The 22,201-nt window shown below is 46.8% G+C and overlaps 1 protein-coding gene across 1 annotated transcript; it reads left to right on the top strand.

Moving 5' to 3' along the window:
- The first annotated feature begins 226 nt into the window (after nucleotides 1-226).
- nsmfb (NMDA receptor synaptonuclear signaling and neuronal migration factor b) lies at nucleotides 227-21,327 on the top strand. Its single transcript, XM_042337578.1, has 16 exons — nucleotides 227-302; nucleotides 2,424-2,485; nucleotides 5,195-5,659; nucleotides 7,519-7,594; nucleotides 10,074-10,079; nucleotides 10,215-10,283; nucleotides 10,598-10,650; nucleotides 12,014-12,103; nucleotides 12,994-13,118; nucleotides 14,047-14,130; nucleotides 14,651-14,684; nucleotides 15,164-15,234; nucleotides 15,667-15,746; nucleotides 16,908-17,010; nucleotides 19,759-19,834; nucleotides 20,623-21,327. The coding sequence occupies exons 1-16, from the start codon at nucleotides 232-234 to the stop codon at nucleotides 20,718-20,720; spliced, it is 1,563 nt and encodes a 520-aa protein (XP_042193512.1). The 5' UTR covers nucleotides 227-231; the 3' UTR covers nucleotides 20,721-21,327.
- The last annotated feature ends 874 nt before the right edge of the window (nucleotides 21,328-22,201 follow it).

Below are 22,201 nucleotides of genomic sequence, written 5' to 3'. Positions count from 1 at the left end.
CCCCCAACCCCAACCCCCCCCCAACCCCACTCCTCCTCCTCAAACCAGACCAGGAGAGGCAAGGAGAGGTGAGGAATGGGGCACAGGCTGGAGGTGCAGCCTGCAAACACCTCCTCCTCCTCCTCCTCCTCCTCCTCATTGCCATTGCCATTGCCATTGCCATTGCCATGCCCAGGCGAGGAGAGGCTGCTGTCATTGCCATGAGTGTGGTGCTCCTGCCTGCCATCCAGCATGGGAAGCGCAGTGTCCAAGAGGAGGAACATGAGGGGCGATGCCATCTCCTCGGCAGCAGCTAAGGTTAGGTAAGTGATGTGATGTGAGTGAGAGAGAGAGAGAGAGAGAGCAGAGCAGAGATCTGATTTGCAACTCAGTCTTTATTGCAAATGCTGATGCAGACTGAAATATTTAAGGTGAAGCCTTTTGGTGCTTTTTTTTGGAGGGGTGGGGGTGGGTGGGGGGGGTAGGGGGTAGTTGGAGGGGTGGTGGGGTAGGGGGTAGTTGGAGGGGTGGTGGGGTAGGGGGTAGTTGGAGGGGTGGTGGGGTAGGGGGTAGTTGGAGGGGTGGTGGGGTAGGGGGTAGTTGGAGGGGTGGTGGGGTAGGGGGTAGTTGGAGGGGTGGTGGGGTAGGGGGTAGTTGGAGGGGTGGTGGGGTAGGGGGTAGTTGGAGGGGTGGTGGGGTAGGGGGTAGTTGGAGGGGTGGTGGGGTAGGGGGTAGTTGGAGGGGTGGTGGGGTAGGGGGTAGTTGGAGGGGTGGTGGGGTAGGGGGTAGTTGGAGGGGTGGTGGGGTAGGGGGTAGTTGGAGGGGTGGTGGGGTAGGGGTAGTTGGAGGGGTGGTGGGGTAGGGGGTAGTTGGAGGGGTGGTGGGGTAGGGGGTAGTTGGAGGGGTGGGGGACATAACAATAATACTAAGTTATTGTGTCAGATTGTTATGGGATGAAATTGCATGAAGTTGTTGCGACTGTTATCTTTCTTGTGGGGTAGGTCCAAAACGTGAAGCTCTTTGCCTCTCATCACTTGTCTTTATTTATTAGACCTTTCCTGATTTCCTGGGGGGTTGGTTTGGTTTGGTTTGTTTTGTTTTGTTTTGTTTGTTTATTTTTTTATTTATTTTATATCTTTTTATTATTGATATTAAAAAAAAAGAGAGAAAAAATAGAGATTTTAATTGAAATGATGGCAAAAAAAACAAAAATCGCGTTTGCTGCGGTTCGCTCTAACGTTTCATTTGGGGGTTTGTTGTCAAGGTTTGTTGTCTACTTGCACAAGCAGCCGGGACCGAGGTTTAACGTCTCATCCGAAAGACACTAAGTGCTAAGTTTCGCCCACAAATATACGGTCAATTCGCTTTACAGTCTGTTCTGTGAAGCGCTTTGAGACGTCGAGAAGACGTGAGAAGCGCTATATCAAATGCAAGGATAATTATTATTATTATTACCTGTGTGGTGTGTGTGTGTGTGTGTGTCTCTCTCTCTCTCTTTCTGTCCCTGTATTCTCTTTCTTCTCTTCTTCAGTCTCTGTTTCTCACTCTCTCTCTCGCTCTCTCTCAGTTTCTCTGCTGTCGCTTCTCTTCCTTGGTCTCTATACAAAGAGACTCTCTCTTTCGCCCGCAAAACATCCAGTATGTTCTGTGAAGCGCTTTGAAACGTCTGGAAGACGTGACCAGGCTCTATGTCAAATGCAAGGATGATTTTATGCCCCTTTCGCTCTCTCTCTCTCTCTCTTTCTCTTTTTGTTCTTTCTCCCTTCCGTGGTTCTGACTCTTTTTCCCCCTTGATGTCTGTATCTGCAGCTGTCCCACTTTGGCCCCTCTCTCTGTGCCGTTTCCTCGAGTTCAGATATCTTAGCGCACTGTTCTGGGAGTTGGTGGAACTGCACTGTCACTTTCTGAGAGCTTACAGCATATCTTTATACATCAAAAGTGAGACACATTTGCCAGGATTATATAAACCGCTAAATAGTACACGCTGACTATTTATATCGTGGTTCGTTCACTTATACTTCCGATCGCTCTGAAATCCTGATCGCATTGCAGCTAATTATTAATTAATACTGATAATAATAGTCATAATCCTTGCATTTGATATAGCATTTGATATATCACGTCTCCTCAGAGTGCTTCACAGAATTTACTGTAACGTGTCGTGACATTATTGATCTCCGGCAAATTTTATACTCTGCCCTCCTTTCCCTGGCTGCGGACGGCATGGCCAGTCTCTCCCTGAAGTCCTTTTAAAACGCCTCGAGTTATTTCAAATAGGTGGATCTGAGTGAGCCGGTTAAGTAAGGAAAATGTGGGACGCTAAACAAATGCAAGTTGTTGTTGTTATTGTTGTGAACTTTTATGAGCGTCTGGTCTCCTTCTCATGTGTGTGTGTGTGTGTGTCTCTCCCTCTCGACCGCTGTGTTGTGGATTCCAACGTGAAGAGCAGCAAGAGCCTTTGGGGAGTATTTGTCACAGAGTCAGGCTGACGGTGATCCCGGTAGCAGTAATGTGTCAGGTAAGGACTGTCTTATCTCCCTTATCAGCGCTTACTTATCGTGATGAAATATTATTCCGATTATTAAATATTATTCGTAAATATCGTCTGCAAAAGGGGTCTCAAAGACCCTCCTCTTCGACTGTGCCTTCAGTCGCGCTCCTAACCCTACCCTCCCCGCCCTCCACCCCTCCTGGTCCCAACCACCAGCTCGGGTCACTTGAAAGCTCCTCCAGACTTGAAAGGCGCTGTACAAATATAATTTGTTGTTGTTGTCCTGGACCCACGTGTTGTAAAAGTGTTTGGCTTGCACAGAATTAGAATTAGTTAGAATTAGTTAGGACTGACCAGTCAAAGTATTAGTTAAAGAATGTTGCATTGCAATGCATGACTGCCATCCATAATGTTTTCAACCCAAAAAGCCTCAGCCTAACAATAATCAACTGTGTGTTTCTGCGCTCCTGTCTCACAGTACAGAGGCGTTCAACATTTTCATCTAAACGTGGTATTTGGCACTGACTGCCTAAGGGTTGTTAAAGAGTTGTGCACGTGAACTCTGGATTTGTGTACCTGTGATTGTATGGAGTATTGCTGCGTGTGTAGGCTTGTGTGTGCGTGTGTGTGTGTGTGTGAGTGTGATCAGTGAGTACAAGATCAGGCTTCGTTGTGATGCCCTTCTTCGCCAAACAGTCCTGCTGGTTCTCACTACCCCAGTTTTGCACATGAAAGAAATTGCACACTCTTCATTCATTTGCAGATGAGACCGTCCTTTACATTATAGCGCTCGGTGAAGGCAGACCTCGGGCAAAGTTGTCAATGCCGAAGCTGGGTGCTGTGATGTATCTGTAACCAGCTTCAGTCTCGCAGTGCTGTTCGGAGACAAGCGCAGACACTTAGAAACTGCAGGTTCCTTTCATTACTTTAACCACTGGGATAAGTGGACTTTTGAGGGAATCTCAAGCTCTTACATCAGTTTTATTTTGTTTCTGTCTTTCCTTACAATTTCCTCCCCTCCCCTTGAGTCTGGACCTGTGGTGGGGTACCGCTGCTATGACGTATAATGTCAAAAATAGCGAATAAGCCGAGGAGCATATAATAGCCGACAATACGCGTAGGAGGAGAACTTCTTTACGTGAGAATATGGAAGCTGTGGTTGAAGCAGAACGCGTCAATGTATTTAAGAAAGCAATCAATGTATGTAGCTCGAAGTTTAAGGAGAATATAGGGATATATAGGAGAGGGAAATAGGAGGCTCTGAAAATGAAAACAACTTGGTTTTGTGTAGCCTCTCCGCTTAGCATAATGTCTCAGAGCGCCTTACAATGGCGGGGATGGACCCTCGAGCAGGAGAGAGAGGGAAGGGAGAGATAACCATGGGTGCAATCAAAGGGGTGGGTTTCAAGGTGGGACTTGAAGACAGAGATAGGGCACGGCGGAGGTAAGAGGGAGGGAATTCCGGGGGGTGAGGAGCTTAGAATCGGAAAGCTCGGCCCCCGATGGTGAGTGGCTCATGTGGAATTATTAACGCCGGCACAGACTAGTCGGGCCGAATGGCCTGTTACATTGCTGTGCAGTCTGTGCGATGTTGTAACCACATGTAATCTATTAGTGTCGTTCCCTGAGAGGGCAGCCTGCTGCGTGCAGCTGCTGATGGTGTGGCAGCTCCACATGTGCCCTCGCAGCTGTAAATCTGTGAGATCGCACAGAGAACATCCTAGCCAGGGAACCAAGCTCGTGCCACTGCCTTCTGACTCTGTCCCTGCCTCCCCCTGGGGTTTAATGATCCTATCGAAAACTTCAAACAGAATGCCAATCCGGTTTGCACAGGGAAAACAGATTTCAGAAGCTGCACACCAAAAAAATCTGCTTCTTGATTCCGAGGTTTTTTGCGTTACCCTTTATATTCTCCTTCTAGCAATGTTGCAGAAATAATTATTAAATATAAATGCCTCTAGACTTTTATTGATGGGTTCGGGATTCCCGCTGGGGGATCAGGAATTCTCTAAATTGACTTAAAACCAGACATTTTTATTTGACTTCTTTTATTAACGTAAAGTGCTTTGAGACGTCTCAATGAAGTGATAAGACGCTGTATCAAATGCAAGGATTATTATTATCACTTTCCCAAGCTCTGTAGCGCTGCCTCATTTGTAAATCACTCCACCTAAACACACACTAAATGTCACACAGTCATAATAATAATCTTTGCTTTGAATAATTTAACGCAGCGCCTTATCACGTCATCGTTGAGACGTCCCAAAAGAGCTTCAAAGGGATTTACTGTGAAATGTGGCGACTGTATTTGTAGGCAGCCAATTTGCACACAGCAATGACCCACAAAGAGCCGTGAGGTGAGCGATCATTGGGGGGAGTGTTGACCAGTATAACGGTACACAACTTTCCTACTGTCTGCTGGTCACCAGGCTCTTCACCGTCAATCAGACGGTGAACAAGAGCAAGTGGTGCATCACTTAGTTTGACAGTCTGTATTTGTTTCGTAACCATTTGATTGGCGTTGTCCTGATAAGAAGCTGTAGCAGTGCCTCAGACATAAAGTGCTCTCTCGCAGTAACAGAAGACTTGGAGTGGCCCATTCGGGTGATGGAGGCTGTTTTGCCAATTGTGTTGGATACACAGATATGCTCTTTGTTAGATGTACGGATCTCTTACACCCTGTTTGTCTGCCCCTTGTGCTGCATTCCTCTCCTTTCCTTCCAGAGCATCTTCTGGCCGAGGCGTTCCTAGAACCCGACGACACGTCCCAGCTTCAGTCTCCGGTCTCGCAGAACAAGCGTAGGCTGTCTGTCACCTCGCACGGCAAGTTCGAGAGGAGCTTCTCTGACGAGCGGTCGGAAAGGTCGAGCGAGGGCCAGAAGCCCAGGGTGTACACCATCTCCGGCGAGTCCCAGCTCCTGTCGGAGAGCGAGAACGAGGCGACGGGGATGGGCAGCGAGCGGTCGGGGAAATCGGGGCACCCACTGCACAGCTCCGGCAGCTCGCACAGCGTCAACAAGCACTGCAAGAGCTGGGCGGGGAGCAGGCAGAGCTCCAAGGACTGCTCCAGCTGCAGGAAAGCCGCCGTTTCCTCAAACCATTCCTTCGACCTCGACCATCTGCAGTCCCGTGAGGCGGCCCGGCACCGGAAAAAGCTGGAGCGGATGTACAGCGTGGACAAAGTGTCCGGTGAGTAGCCAGTCAATGAATTACCCACCGGCTAGAGAAATACTTCCTGGTGTCTGTCCTGAAATTGCACTTTGCAACTCTAAACCCGCGTCCTTTCGTGTTCTGCTGTCTCGCTACGTCCCAAATTATTACTTTACCTTTTCAATCCCATTTAACACTTTATATACTTCGAAAAAGCCCACTCTGAGACATCTCCAGCGCCTTGGGACGTCCTCCCGGCGTGAAAGGCGTTATACAAATGTGATCTTGTATTGTATCGTCTCCTCTCAAGACCATGGACTAATACGTTCAAGGGGAGGGGGCGGTGAGAGGGGAATCAGTCAACAAAGGAGACTGTTATCCCAGCCCAGTGTTTGGATCCAGGCCAGTGTTTCTATTCAGGCACTCAGTCCCTCCGAAGACTGAAAGCATGGGATTGCTCTCAGTCTTTCTAGGTAAAGTATATATGGGCTTGACTTTTCTGGGGGTGCGTAATGATCATCAGTGAGGATTAGCGACCTGAGACAACGCGCGTCTGATTTATCTGCAGCTGTTTCCTGGAAAATTCCATGCATGATGTACATTAATAGCGCAGGATTCCACATCCCTCACTTCCCTTCCCTGCCCCCCCGCCCCCCCACCACCCCATTCTGCCCAAGAAATGGTTTGCTTCCAGCTTTGATCTCTGAATATGAGGCATCATCAGGTGGTTGTCATCACCTTATCAATGATTCGATTGCCTTGTTATAGTGCTGGCAGAGCTATTCTCTTTAAGTGGGAATTAGTCGCGGGGTAATGCTTTTTGTCAATAAATTATTTTATAGAGATTGCAGAATAATTTAAATTCTCGGAGAGTCGAGCAGTTTGGGGGGGCATTTAAAGACGAATTGGGCGACAAACTTGTACCTCTCCGACCTGCTCACGTTCCATTCCTCCACCAGCCCCCTTCGCTCAGCTGGCTCGATGCTCAGAACCTGCCTCAATCCCTCTGCTTTGCCCCCTCTTTGTCCATCCTCAGATCGCACCTGAAGACTTTCCTCTCCGACCGTGCCTAAGGTCACCTCCCTTTTCTCCCCGACCAGGTATCAGACTCCCCCATTGTTCAGCGTTCCAGGACAAAACCCTGTGTGAAAGGCACCGTACAAATGCAAGTTGTGGTGGTTGTTTATATTGCCCTTCACAGAGGAAGAGTAATGACTCAAAGTGTTTTACAATAATAGGGTTGAGTACTGAGCAAGGCAGAGGGGGGAGCGAGCAGTAGGTGTATTCAAAGAAGCATGTGCAGTATTAAGGCTATCAACTGCAAGGATTTTTATTATTATTGTTATTAGACGGTAAGGGGAAAGAGCAGGGAATTGGGATTCAGACACACGGCATCTTGTAGGAGCAAACACTGATGAGAAATAACGGTTGAATGACCTCCCACTGTGTAGTGTCGTTCACTCTACAGTTCTTACTTTAAGGTCTGGCATTCTTCAATTTGATGAAAAGAATAAATATTTAATGTGGCGAGAATGGAGAGAGGGCAGCGTTGAAAACGCGTGACAGGATCCAGTCGATAGAATTGGCTTCCGAATTTTTCCGCAGTTCTGCTTAATCTTAAATTGGAAGGCAAAGCGGTCTCATGGGCGTAGACCAGTTCAGGTGGAAATCGCGGGTCCGGTGTGTTTATACGTTGCCACGTTGATTGCCCTGTTAGAGAACTCATTCAAATCTCTTCTCTCTTGCCTGTTGTCCTCTTGTTTCACCCCTTGATAATGGTCGCTCATGCCTGTCACCGGGCAGGCTGCAGATTTGCTGCTCTAAGATACAAGGAGATATGTTTCCCTGCCACCCCCCCACCACCCCCCCCACCCTGAGTGAAATGTGATCTTTTGCAGATGACGTTCCAATCCGCACTTGGTTCCCGAAGGAAAACCTCTTCACTTTCCCCTCACCGACAACCACCATGCAGGCGTGAGTATGACACTGTCGTCAATCTCTCAAAGTGTTCCACAGGAGTTACTGTCAGGTGTGTGGGGTTGAACGCGGCAGCCAATTTGCACCCACAGTGCCTCATTAAGCAGCCATGAAACAAAGGCGCAATTTTATTGGGGAGATTGTTAGTCAGGACGCCAGAAGAAACTTCCATCTCTTTTGGAAGAGTGCCATGGGATCTTCAATTTGGTATCCACCCATTCTTCATCCCATTAATCTAAATAATGGAATGTTACCTTACAAGCTTCCACTGTACGTTTCCAATAGGGTCGTTCCTTCCTGCTTTTTGTTACGGGTGTTAAACGTGCCTGAACTTGAGAAGTCAGTTTGCTCCTTAGTGGGTTCCCAGCGAACGCAATGAATATCAAACAGCGCAGGATTTGGGAACCAGTGTAGAAGGGGAACGCTTGCATTTCTGGATTCAATTCTATTTAATTTAATTCAGTGGAGGCAATGCAATCTGTAATGAATTCAAGTGCTTGGGGTTGTTTGGAGTTTAGAAAAGAATATTGAGGGCAGGTTCATGATGCAGGGTTTACAAAATGATCGGGTAGATGTTATTTGAACAAAAACGGCAGAGAAGACTATTAAAAAGGCTTAAAAGGGACTAAAAGGTTAGAAGAAATTGTTATTCCCACAGAATAGTGAATACTGGGCATAGAAACGCAGAATTTTACAGTACAGAAGGAAGCCTTTTAGTCCACTCTGTCTGTGCCAGCTCCCTGAAAGACCCTTCTGTTTAGTTTCTTTGGCATTTAATATTGTGCCTTTTATGTTGGCCTCAAAGCATTTCACAGGTTACACCCTAAAGTCCAGTGACTGCAATTTGTAAACGAATGCAGTAGCCAATTTGCACTCAATAATGTCAGTGTCCCACAAACAGCCATGAAGTGATTGACCGATTTTAGCTGGGGAATTGCTGGCCAGGACACCGGAAGAAACTCACCGTCTCTTTTCAAATCGTGCCAAGCGATCTCTTTAACGTCCAGCTGAACAGACACAGACATCCCTTGGTTTAATGTTTCTCCCGAAAGGCGTCACCTCTGACAATGCAGCACTGTTTTGGATTGTCAGCCTCGTTGATGTGAGTTCCAAATCCCGACGTGGGGCTTGAACCCACTCTCAGAGATGAGAGTGCTACCAACCGAGCCTTGGTGGATGCAGACTTTGATACCCCACAGGACGGAATTAAACCGGAATGCGCTGCTGGTGGAGGAGGTGGGGATGGATGTGGTTCACCAAAGGAAGGGAGGGAGGAAGGGAGGCTGATACACTTTTTCTCGCTGCATTGGCTGCGTCACTTCACCAGGAGGTGGGTGGCAATAACTACTGGCAGTGTACTATCTGGATCTCTGGTGGTTTGGCCGCCTGCCCAGAGTGCTGACAGAGCGGTTGCAATGTCAGCTGTCCTGCTGCCAGAGACACACACCGATAAGACCTCCTCGTCGTCCCATTTCGCAATCAGAATCTCGGGAGCGAGGTCGCAGAGTGTGACCAGCATCGTGTACGCCAGAGAGACAGCAGATGGCATTCCTTATGTCAGCGCTGGGTATCTGCCTGTGGCCCATGCATTTGCTGCATTGGAACATGTGTTAAGAAGATTATCAATTTAACAAAAGTCTTAAGATACAGTCGAATAGAGATGTAATGCCATCTCCTTCACATGATTCATTCAGGCATGATGAATGGGCAGTGGATATACGTCAGGATCAGGTTCAAACAGCAGCAGCTGTGCAATCCCCCAAGACTATCTGTGCCCAGAAGAGCTGTCTTCACTAATCCCTTTCCTCTGCTCTTTCCTCATCGTGTCTGTGGCCGGTGTTAGTTCCCTCACAAGAGCTGTCTTCTGAAATTGGAGTCCTGTAGCAAATTGATTAGAGCACTCGCCTCGCAAGCGAGAGGACCCGGGTTCGATTCCCAGGCAGGACGAAACCTTAGGTACAATATTCCCTCCCCTCACCCCCCTAAAAAAATATTTGGTCACTCAATCCACGACTGTTGGTGGGAACACTGCTGTGCACAATTGGCTACTGCGTTTCGCCCACAAAATACACAGTCACTACACTTTTCAGTATATTCTGTGAAGCGCTTTGAGATGTCTCAATGGCTTGATAGGGCGCTCTATCAAATGCAAATACACGATATCTTCCTGACCCGCAAGATGCCTTATCAAATGCAAGGGTTTAATTATCTTCTCTGATCCCATTCTCTGCTCATTCCTCTTCATATGTGCGCTGGTGTTAGCTCCCCCGCAAGTATAATTCCTTAAACATTCACGTTTTGTCCATGGAGCAAGTCAGTCTTGAGTTCGGTAGAGGGAATGTGGTGCCTTGAAAGATACGATTTGCTGTTTTACTGTGTGTTTCAGCGGAGTCTTTAACTCCAAAGCTCTGTTTGTTTACTGACTCCTTCCTTTTCCTCTTCACTTTCTCTCCCCGTCATCCCATCCATCACAAAGGATATCGTGAGTATTTGGACTTATCTCTTACCGTCTTCCTGTATCGCACGAAACAAGATTACTTTGCGTTTTCTTTTTTGTTCCCCCCCCACCCCTCCCTCCAAAACGGGTGAGGTAAATGCCTCTCATTTCTCTTCCTAGCGCATTCCGAGGCTACGCAGAGAGGAAGAGAAGGAAGCGCGAGAACGAATCTGCTGCTGTGATACAGAGGTACGGAGCTCAGGGTCTCTTCTCTCCTGTGACAGTCACTGTTCTCAGATTCTACAGTCGTTCACTAAGTACCATTTCTATCTCACCCACTGCTACCTCTGCGCAGCTATCGTTGACCCAGTTACAGGATGATAGCTCTTATCCTTGGGCGAGGAATAAAGTGGGTCGCCTTGGAATCAGCCCTCGCGCTCCCTCACCCCTGGGACGAGACTGCCTCAAACTGTAAGATCTGGTCTCAGTCTTTGGAGGTTTGAAAGTTTGCTTTTTTTTTCTCTCCCCCCACCCCACCCCACCCCACCACCTTTTCCCCACAGAAATTTCCGAAAGCACCTCCGAATGGTCGGAAGTCGTAGAATCAGATTGCAAGGTAAGTGAAGGAGACCTTGTCTGCCTGCCAGCATGTTTCACCCCCTCTCTGTCTGTCTGCCTCTCCGCCTTATATCGAAATATACGAACGGAATCAGTCCTTGGGTCACTCAATGGAACAGCAATCAATACACTCTAAAGCGTAGTGAACGTGTGTTCTGTGGTGAACGTGGCAGTTAATTTGCACACAGCAACGTCCCACAAACAACTATGAAGTCAGTGACCAGTTTTATCTGGGGGCTTGTTGGCCAGGACAGTGGGAGAAATGTGCTTCTGTTATCGAATAGCACCGTGGGATCTTTAACGTCCATCCAAGCAGGCAGACGGGACCTTGAGTTGACGTCTGATCTCCGAAGGATGGCATCTCCAAACGTGCAGTCGTGCATTTTTCCCCTTTTATTTTGCCGACGAATGCTTTGCAAGGATTAATAGAATTATTATTGTAAGATGAGGCCGAAGCATCGGGATCTCAAAAGTCCTGAGTTTAATTCAACTCTGAAAACAGTACAAGGGAAGATAGAGGGTTATTGGGCAGACTCATCGGAAATCAAATCAATCTGAGTCCCGAGCTGTGTCATGGTTTAATTTCTTATTGCATTCTTGGGGTGAAATTACATCAGTGCAACTCACCTTTTCATCTGCCTTGTGCAGCCTCTTCCGGCATTATTTAAAGCCAATGCATACTTAAAGTTCTTTATAAGCTTGCTTCTGTTGAAGATTAATTAAAGGCATCCCCTGTGGTCTTTGTGTCGGATTGATGAATCACGTGAGTGTCTTTCTCACCGTGGGAAACATCGGCATGAGTGCTCGGGGAAATTAATTGGTCACAGTCACATGGTGTAAGACAGAGGGTGCATTTAGACGCGAGGACTTTGCCGGCTATACTAAAATGTCACCGTGTGTTGGGCTGCTGGAGAGAGGGAAAAGTTAGATCCTATTGCATAGTAATAATCATTTGATATAGTGCCTTATCATGTCTTTGAGACATCTCAAAGCACTTCACAGAATAATCTGTAAAGTGCTGTGATTGTGTATTTCGTGGGCGAAACAAGACAGCCAATTACGCACAGCAGTGTCCCACAAACAGCCGTGGATTGTTTGACCAAATTATTATGATTAGTTTAATTTGAAGGGATTATTAACGCCTGGGAAAACTATCTGCCAATGGACTAACAGCATCGTGGGATCTTTAACGTCCTACTTAATGCTATGTAAACAGAGGCGTGTGGAGTAAAGAAACTTAGCTAAGGTTTCGTGAAGGACATTATACAAATACCAGTTGTTGTTACACATGCCCCTTACACATGCGTTATAATGTATACACACATATATATAATTTTTGTTGCTTGTTTTTTCCTCTTCAGGCTTTGCTGAGCGTCGTGAGAAGAGCTTCAGCCGCTCCTGGAGTGACCCCACCCCAATAAAGTCCGACTTGTTGTGTGGCTCGAGAGAGAGTAGGTTTGACACATTTCTCCCACTGTTGGCACTGTATAGCCTGCAACACCTTGACATGTAGGCAGGGCTCTAACTGACAGCTGGTCGATCAAAGAGTCTGTTGCGTAGGAACAGGGAGCCTGTTCTGCCATTCTATTAGATAGAATGAGTTAGAGATCAGACAGTTGTATGGTAGAGTAGCTGGGGAGCACGGGTGTGGGATTGGGGAGGTGGGGGGGGGGGGGGGGAGAAGGGGTTAGTGTTGCCCAAACCCCTAAACCCAGGCAGCTTGATAGAACTTTGGAAAGCTATCTTGACCTTGTTGGCGGGTCAGTCACGTGTGGCTAAATCAGATGATTGCAAAGACCCCGCTCCCCCCACCACCCCCCAACAAACTTCATCATCCAAATTGAGGTCAAATTCAATTTCCCCTCCGATTTGATTTCAGGTGATTTGTAATCTGCTTGGGAGCACGCCTGTCTGTTGAGAGCTCAGACGTATAATGCAATATTTGTTTTGCGGAGCGAGTGACTTTCACGTAATCGTGACGAGAGAGACGGAGAGATGGGGGTGGACCTCTCGTGTCATATAGCGTGTGATCTGTAGGCTCTCAGTCCCTGGAGTGAACTGATTATTACTCCAGCGTCCTAATCCTTACGTCACTTGTCCGCAGCCTTTATCCTCTGCTCTTTGAAACAAGCCTCCATCGCGTGCGGTTCTCACGCTGTGCTCAATGAGCGCGTGAGAAATCCGAGCGGACAGATTAGGATGTCTTTGAAGCCCATGTCCCACACCCCGACGGTGTTTCTTTATGAAAAAAACCTTCACTTCAAAGGGCCTCTCAGCCGGAGCGAGGCCCCGTTTCCACAGTAACGCCTAGGGTCTGATCTCCATCTCTCCGTGGCACCAGGTCAGGAGCTGCAGAGCTCGTGCAGCGCGTTAGACGACGATTTCGATGATCTGACCTGGGAGGCGGAGAAGGAACTGGAGTCGCTGTCTTGCGATGGAGAAGACTTTGTCTCGCCCAAGATTATGGTACGACCACTCGACTCTGGAATTTTATACTATGGAAAGTTGCTGCGACTGTTAGGTGAAGCCCTCGTTTCGCCCGCAAAACATACAGTAGATTCACATTACTTGCCCGGGAGGGCGGTGGAAACAGATTCAGTAACAACTTTCAAAAGGGGAATTGGATAGGTTCCTGAAGAGGAAACGTTTGCAAGGATATGGGGAAAGAGCGGGGGAACGGGACTGATTTGGTATCTCTTTGAAGAGCCGGTACTTCACGATGGGGTGAATGGCTTCCTTCTGTGCTGTAATATTCTATTGTTTAATGATACAGTCTATTCTGTGAAGCGCTTTGAGACGTCTCGATGACATGTTAAGGCGCTTGGCCAAATGCAAGGATTATTATTATGATGATGATGATCAGCTGAAAGACGGATTAATTAATTCCAAGAAAACCACGAATAATGAAGAGTGTTAATTGACGGTCGTGCTTGACTACAAATCACGCAGTCATTGCACGTCACCGTTTATAATGATAATAATAATAGCCCTTGCATTTGATACAGCACCTTATCACGTCGTTGTAACATCTCAAAGCGCTTCGCGGGATATACCGTAAAGAGGATTGACTGTTTATTTTGCGGGCGACATTTTTGCGTGAGTTTATCGTGTAAAGCGCTTGGAGGATTGCGACCTCCCGACAGGAAAGGTGCTGCCTCAAACGTAAGTTCAATTGTTTTGTTAAATTGACAAACCAAACCCTCGACACAGATTTGGCTGAAGCAGTTTAATTATCCCGTACTAATTGAATGCACTGTTCGTTGACGTGTGGCTAACAGTGGAGCTCGGTCGGGAAGCCAGTCGTGACCTTCTGTTCTTGCTGTTCTCAGTCCCACTCGGGTCCCTTGACTCCGGCTGTTCGCACCATCAGCTAATCATGTTGTTTCATTTCCAGCTCATTTCATCCAAGGTGCCTAAGGCAGAGTACATCCCGACGATCATTCGCAGAGACAACCCCTCCATCATTCCCATCCTCTACGTGAGTACGGGATGGAATGGGCTGGGCCCTTGATACCGCATCGGGGCAAAGCAAGACTGACCACAGGTTGATTCCATGCAGCTATCTGGAGTTCAGGATTCTTGTTCTCAACCTTTAAATCCCTCCCACATAGTCGTTGCCCCACCACTATCCCAGTGACCTCCTCAAACCCTACGGACACGGGCACTCTTTTCGCTCAGTGGGCACCGGGCTGTTTCAAGTCCCCCATCCTACCCGCTCTGCCATCAGCAAGTCGGCTGGGGGCTTCCAGCTGTGTTGCGCCCAACTCTCTGGAACGTCATCCCTCCAAGTTGCTCCCTCCCTCACTTCATTGAGGGTCCATCTCAAGACCTTCCTCTTTGACTCCCACTTTCAGGCATCTTTTTCCCCTTCCCCACCCGTTTTACCGTTTTTCTTCTCTGGAATGGGAATTTTTGCTGCAAGAGTGTAAATGTACACTTTATTATCGATTATGTTAAAAAAAATTGTTCTTCACGTATCTTCATGTGATCTCTTTCAGGATCATGAACACGCTACATTCGATGACATCTTAGGTGAGTGCCTCTCTCTGAATCCGTAGCGATACAATGAAGAGAGCTGCGATGTTGTACAATTCTCATTTGAAGATGAAGCTGAGATAAAGTCCCTCAGTTGCCGTACGACTGAGGAATACCTCTCTCTCAAGTGACGGCTTTTCATGTATTTTGTCAGCATCTTTGTGGAATTGCACAAAATGTTCCATCTAGTTTATACTCCCACTTTAGCCTGCATCACTCCTTATTCCCCCCTCCCACACCCATGTATTCCTGTCTCCTTTCTTACAGTGGAGCCAGATCTGACCCTGCCCTTGTTTGCTGTCAACACACATGCACTCACTCACATGAGAAGCACGTTGATTTGGGTGTGGTGACCGAGGACCTGCCTGGTTCTTAGCGTCTGAGGAATGGCAATTCAGGAGGTTTTAAAAGAATCGAGAGGGTAAAGTTTCAGTGAGTGCCACGTTTTAAAAGCCTGTTTCTCGGTCTGTCCACAGAGGAGATTGAGAAAAAGCTAAATGCCTATCGGAGGGGCTGCAAAATCTGGAAAATGCTGTTTTTCTGTCAGGTGGGTCTGTCTTTCCAGTCACAGAAGTCAGTCAGTCACCGGATAAGTCAGTCGACTCATAGCAAATGGTTTCATTCTCCAAAATCCTGCATCTTTTCACTTCGGATTAATTTCATTTTGCAAAGGGGCTTTGAGATCAAGCTACCCTGCGTGAGGTGGCGCTGTATAAATAAATGCAAGTTGCTGCTGTTGCTTTCACATGAAAGGAGTGTGCGTTGTTGTGGCATTGGCTAGCAAAGGCATCTGGCATCTTTCTGTCATTTAACCCCGTTGAGAATGGTATCATGCAAACGTCCTAGACCAGCTGAACGTAGGCTGTTGATTGGGGCTCAGCCAGCTCCTCTGCATTCCCACCTCCTGGTCCTTGCAGTTCCAAATGCACCGCATTGACCACGTCACAAGGAAACCAATCATCTTCTGCTTTATCTGCAGGGAGGTCCTGGCCATTTGTACCTGCTGAAGAATAAAGTCGCTACCTTTGCGAAGGTGGGGAAGGAGGAGGACCTCATCCTGTGAGTAAACATTGTTTGTTTGTACCCGGAATCTCACTGGTCTGTGGCTTTCCCTGGAAACCCTTCCCCCTTAACCCTTTCCCCATTTAAATTAGAAACATGGAAGCAGAGAGACGAGAGTAGGCTATTCGACCCCTCGAGCCTGTTCCGCCACTCTATAAGATCATGGCTGATCTGTACCTCAAGTCCAGTTACCTGCCCTTACCCCGTATATTTTAATACCCTGACCTAACAAATATCTACCCCATTTTAACCGCATAGCTTGCCATTGAGAGCACCGTCTGGCAAGCTTCCCACTCTTTGCCCATCTCAGACCAAGCCCTGTTAGTGTTAACAAGCAGGTTAGTGGAGCTGAGTGGGAAAAATCCCTGCTCGCTGTAGTCCTTCAGAAGGATGGATTCACAACACAGAATAATTGCTTGTGGTTAAAAAGGATTGTGCAGCGAGGGTAGGAGGTGAGGAAGAGTTCATGCATTCTCATCGTTAATTTGCGTACAACAGGATTAAAAACTAAAACGCCGCAGCTTTCTGTGAAGGTTTACCACAGATCAATGGCTACAAATGAGATTCTATCGTCTTTCCGTGTTAATCTATATCATCATTCCCCGTGAAATGGATTTAGTGTAATGATGATGAAAATCTCTTGCTAAGTGGCTGGCTGGATCGCACACTGCATCAGTGAGTTTCTGTCCCAAGTCCCTGGCCTATCAGTTGAAATTCTGACCCGCTGCTTTGTGGGCTTTGGTCTTTGGTGGAGTGAATAGAAGGAGCGACACCTCGTGAAACTAGTCACTCACAATCTTTTTATCTCTTTATATTGCTTGTATCTTCCTTGAGTGTGACCCTCGCTCTCTCTTCTGCCTTTCAACTCTTTTACAGGCAACTTTTTTTTTTAACGAGTTTAACCTTTAAAATAAAATGTTTCAAAAACTTTTATTATATTTTAACTGCTCGTGGAACATTGCTGTGCGCAATTGGCTGCCCCGTTTCACCCACAAAATACTCAGTCAATCTCTGTTGAATGATTGCACCGGGATGTTTAACATTTATCGCAAGGAAATCCGAGGATTTGGTAACAGCGATGTTATCACATCTTGCAGTGTCGCCCATGAAGCTGCAATCTTTGATTCCCGCTGGATTAATTGTTTCTGTTTCTTACAGATTTTGGAAACGTCTGAGCAAGCTCATGAGTAAGATAAATCCAGAGCCAAATGTGATTCATATAATGGGGTGTTACATCCTGGGAAACCCCAATGGAGAGAAGGTAGGTGTGAGTCAGGCTGGGGAAATGGGAAAATACAGTTATGGTGGGGTGGGGGCAGGTTAACTGTTTTATAATGAATCCGCGGGGCAAATCAAGGGGAGAACCTAAGCTTAGGGAAGGGAATACATTAGCTTCCAATGAATGTGTAGTGCGTGTGTGTGGACAATGGGTAAAAGTAGAATTAGACCCCACTGTGAGGTTTCGGAGTCGCACAGTAACCAACACTCACGCGCTAGGGAAACATGCAACGATTGGTGATTGGGTGAGGCACTGGCAGCTACTTGGTATTTACGGAGCTGCACCCCAGCACGTCAGCACCTTTTGTATTGGGTGTATTGGGTGAAGGCTAGCAAGAGCCAAGGGTTGGGGACCCCAAACTGCATGTTAGATCACTGCTAAAGTTTAACCAGCTCAAACCCACACGGCTTGCCATTGAGAGCGTTGTCTGGGAAGCTTTCCATTGCTTGCTGTTAGGGCTTTGGCTTGCTAAATGGGGAAGGGGGGGATCATTAGTTGAGTGGGAAGAATCCTTACTGCTAGTGGTTGGTCTGCCCTGCAAATCTCACCGGTGAGCCAATCTGGCTGTGCTGTTGTCAGCAGTGCCCTGGAGTACTGCAGGCCTGTCTTGCCTGGCTCAGGAAACGGACCACAGAGACCACCACAGAGGGTTGGCTCTATTCCGACACTCCGTTGTCAAGCACGTCACTTTGGGGCCAGTTGCATTCAGCTCCAAAGAGACCCCCCCCTCACCTCCTTCTGCAACCTCTGCGCACCCCCCCCCCCACCAAACCTCCCACTCCCCACCAGAAGAGCAGAAGAGTTGATAAGCAGCCAATTCACTCTTACAAACCATGGATTATGCATGGTGTGGGGGAGATTTGACTCAGTGTGTAATCAGGTTAATGTAGCTCACTACGTTCCGAATACCTTAATCCTTGTATGGGCAAGTGGACCTGCCTTCTCATCTCCTAGCTGCTTACTCAAATCCACTGCTTTATTAGCGAAGCCCTTATCTGGATGGAATGCTTGTGAAGACTCACAACATTAGTACCAAATACCACCCCAGCCCCACCCCCGCCGCCCAGGAGCAATCTCTCAATTTGTTTGAACAGCCTGCAGGCCTTCTCCATTTTTATGTTGGTGGCGGCATGTTTTATTCATCGGTAATCAACAGTGCTGGGTAAATGTAACCGACAAGGAGAGTGACTCTGAAGCTTGCAAGTTGCATAGAAGCATCTGCCCCCATTGAGGTTGACAGCTTTTGTTAACCCTTAAACGGAAGTGGAATTGTTTTATCTTAAATCTGTCCGAAGGAGAGCGTTTCTGAAATTGAGAGCGTTTGGTTGAGGCAGAGGATATCAGATTTGTTTATTAGCTCTGGATGCAATACTGCGGGCCAGATATTCTACCTGGGTCTAGATTCATTCTATTTACGAGGCATTACTGCAGAATTTGTCTAACTGTTTGAATTGAATTGAGTCATGCTGATTTGAAGCCAATTTTCTGCCGTTCTTAAAAGAAATGACAGGAGCACTGCTTCAAATTCAAGTGAAATGCTTAGATAGACTGCAGATCTATACCCGTGTGGAATTTCTACCACTATATGATTTGTGTAACTGAAGAGAACGTTGAAACAGGACAATATTTAGTGTTGAAATACTTTTTAACCCTTGCAAGAGTGACTACGGTAATCGTTCTCCACCGGAAAAATTGCGGTTACTTGTCTGTGGTCTCACTTTGTCTCTTATCTTTTGATCTGCATCCCATTAGGTCTTCACCTTACCTCCTCTTGCCTCCTCTGTTGTCCACCAGCCTTGTCTGTCTCTGTACTCTCTGTCTTTCTGTTCTCTGTGTCTTGTCTCTATCTTCTGCCTCTCATGTCTCTCTGCGTGCTATGCCAGACTTTTGCTCAACTTTTGAATTGCATCTACTCAACCAAATGCACACTTACCCATCTTGGGAAGCATTAAGTACATGCATTTATATCATCTGTCTTGAATTAATTCGATGGTGGAGTGGTAAGAGGTGTTTCAGCCGTCACTGTGAAACCCAGCCCTTTGGTTCACTTCCCAGCGATCTCCAGCACGTCAAGTACAGGAAAGTTTGAATGAACGCAATTGGAGGGTGGGTGGGTTCACGGCCTGGGAGGTGCAAGCCTTCGTACAGGAAGCTTTTCTTGCTTTAAGCCTCAAATCCTCCTTTCCTTTTCCCTCCCACTAGACCAAACGCAGGGATTCATGTGGTGAAGCTGCCACATTTAAACATCTATTGGTGGATGATTGATTTAGTGCTGAGCTGCTGCTGCTGTCGAGAAGGTTGAACATCACTGCAGTATGTTTCTTGTGCTGCAATTAATCATCAAGCCCTCTTTTCTTCAGCTCAGACCAGGAGTCACATCTGATGTACCCAACTGACCACTCTGCCTTTCCGAGTCCCCAAGGCACACACTTAACATTACTGCCAAACATCAGCACAAGCTTCACGATGACTGGGGATTCATTTGAATAAATTGGACAGGATCAGGAGGAGGAGGAAAGAAAGTGGGCAGAGCAGCCGAGGGATGTGATGTGTATGTCACGTGCAAACGGGCCATTTGACTCAGCGAGTCAACATTGGCATTAATATTCCACATGAGGTTCTATCCTTCCTAATCCCCTCTCCCATACCATCTCTATGCCCTTGTTCACTGCTCTGCACATTCACAGGAACCTCCTTGACATTTCATCCCTGTCTTTTTTTGCCTATTAGCTCTTTAGGAGTCTGAAGACACTGATGGCACCTCACCGGATCTCCTTTGAGTCACCACTGGAGCTCTCGGCTCAAGGTAATTAGTAGCTGCTTCTGATTCACTCTCCTGCTTTTTTTTAAAGGGTAATGATCCTTATTGACAATAATGATCCTTACATTTTGTACAGCGCCTTCCACATGGGGAGGACATCTCAAAGCACTTCATGGGATATACTGTGAAGTGTGACTGTGTATTTTGGAAGCGAATGATGTTCGCAGTAGCAAATATAGTGACGATTGAGCTTCATGTTGTACACCCGACACTGATTGTACATGTGTCACCAGAAACATCCATCCCCATCAGTTGCTGGCAATATTTTCTTCTGCTCCACAATCTGTTAATGCTCTCGATGTAGGCTCTCAACAGAGACAGCCTAATAGGGTTTGAAGCAAGCTCGTTCTCAAAAAGAGGAGGGTACTATACCAGTGTAATTTGTTGTCTTTTTTTAAAAATGGCCTCAACATACTAAGCCTAGGTAGAATTTGGGCCCTTAAGTGACTGTGTTGGTTAGACCGGGTTAGCTTTTTTTTCCCCCAGTCTTGCTTTTGTTTCAAAATCCTTGCACAAAGAACTGCACTTAACATGTCAGTGAGCAGAACGAAAGCTGATATGAGTTCCGGATGAGCCTTCAAGTGATGGGAAAGTAACAAGATAGATTCTTAAGTCACTTGATTTAACTTGATGGGAACTTTACGATGAAAATGTCATGGGTGTGAAGTGCGTGTCATGGCAAGATCCTGGCTTCGCAATCGTACCCTTGAATAACGTTAGAGAAATGAATGTTGATGAACCCATTTGCTGATGTTTGTCATGTTGGATTACAGGGAAGAGGATGATCGAGACGTACTTTGACTTTCGTCTCTATAGACTCTGGAAGACCAAACAGCACTCAAAGCTGTTGGGCTATGATGATGTTCTATGAGCCAGAGGAAGGCACCACATTGGAATCACTTAAAACCCACTCTTCTCAGGAAGAAAATCTCCTGAATACTGGAGGCAAAGAGATAAGAGGGTCTCCAGAGTGCTGGAGAGAATGCAGAGGACATTTCTGCCACATCTTATTTGGATAAAGACTTTAATGGAAGATGTGGTAATCAAACGGAGAAGAGAGGTTGGAGCCTTCGTCGCTTTGAGTAAGGAAGAAGCAAGAGTCTGCATTTTTACTGCAGGGACAGAACAGTCCCAGGTCACCTCGAACCTCTGTTGCAATACATCAGGACAGCAGAGCTCAGGTGGTTTTTCAAGGTCATTGAGCGAGGATGTGAAATAATGGGTCAGTTGGTTGAGCCAAATTGTGCCAAAACGGGTTGCGTTGTAGGTTTTGTCAACGGACAATCCGCGGACTAGGCTTGGATGATGCTAGGGATATTCAAGGCCTTGTGTGCCTGGGAGATGTTCTTGAGGAACAGTTGAAATAATATAACTAATGGGTTTTATTATTGAACGTACGCGGTTAGATGTAACAGTTTTTTAATCGAATAGCGCAGTTGATTGGTTAACAGTTTATTCGACTAGTTAAGAGGATGCCTCACCCGTTTGAGATTTTGATGCACTGAGTTGCTGTTGACATTGGTTTCGGATTGCTGCTTGAAAGCGGTGACCAGAAGCAAGCGAGGTGGTGGTGGTGGGGAGGGGGAAGGGGGCAATTTTGCAAGTTCTCACAGGAATTATTAGATGCACTAAGTTAACAGTCCTTTCGTTTTGGTTGTTCGTTTGTTTGGTGTCTGATTTAGATGGCGCCTGACTGTTTTTGAACTGGCATCGAAAAATAACATCCATTTTTGTGTCCGAGGAAGGAAGCAAAGTGGTTTACAGGGCCACGCACTAAACGCTGGATGAGCTGAAATCTAGTCACAGTGAGCAAGGAGGGTGATGATAAAGAAAGACACAAATGAATGAGAATACCTGAGTGAGACCTGCTGTAATATAGCTTTCTTTGTCCTTTTCCTAAAACCAGCTACACTGCTTCCACCCAACTACAGACACATTTAAGGTCTGCGTTTTAACTCCTAGATAGATTGGTTGTAACTAGTACAGTGGTACTCCTATGACTGTAGCTTTCTATTGATAGACACACTGTCATTTACTCTATTTAAAGACTTGACGATTTGTACTTCCCTCCATTGCCCAGCCAGGGCCAATTAGCTCGATTGAACTGGCTGTTTGGTAGTGACCCTTTAGTGCCGAGTCTCAAGTTGTTTAGGAAGGTGCTGTGCCTTTAGTCGGGTATTATTGTGACTGAATGTTGATTTCAACGAAAAAAGAATATTATAGCTTGTACTGGCATTTAGTCCACATCATTTACAGGTGGCAACTCTCATAATGGACAAACTTTGGGTCTGGCTTGATGCTTTTCATTTCTTACGTCAGGATATTGGTCTGTCTTTACTGAACAGGGTTTAA

This window comes from Callorhinchus milii, unplaced genomic scaffold (genome assembly GCF_018977255.1).
Source record: "Callorhinchus milii isolate IMCB2004 unplaced genomic scaffold, IMCB_Cmil_1.0 Scaffold8, whole genome shotgun sequence".
NCBI classification, from domain to species: domain Eukaryota; kingdom Metazoa; phylum Chordata; class Chondrichthyes; order Chimaeriformes; family Callorhinchidae; genus Callorhinchus; species Callorhinchus milii.
Note: the sequence above shows the minus strand (reverse complement) of the source record. Positions and strands in the feature narration are given on the sequence as shown.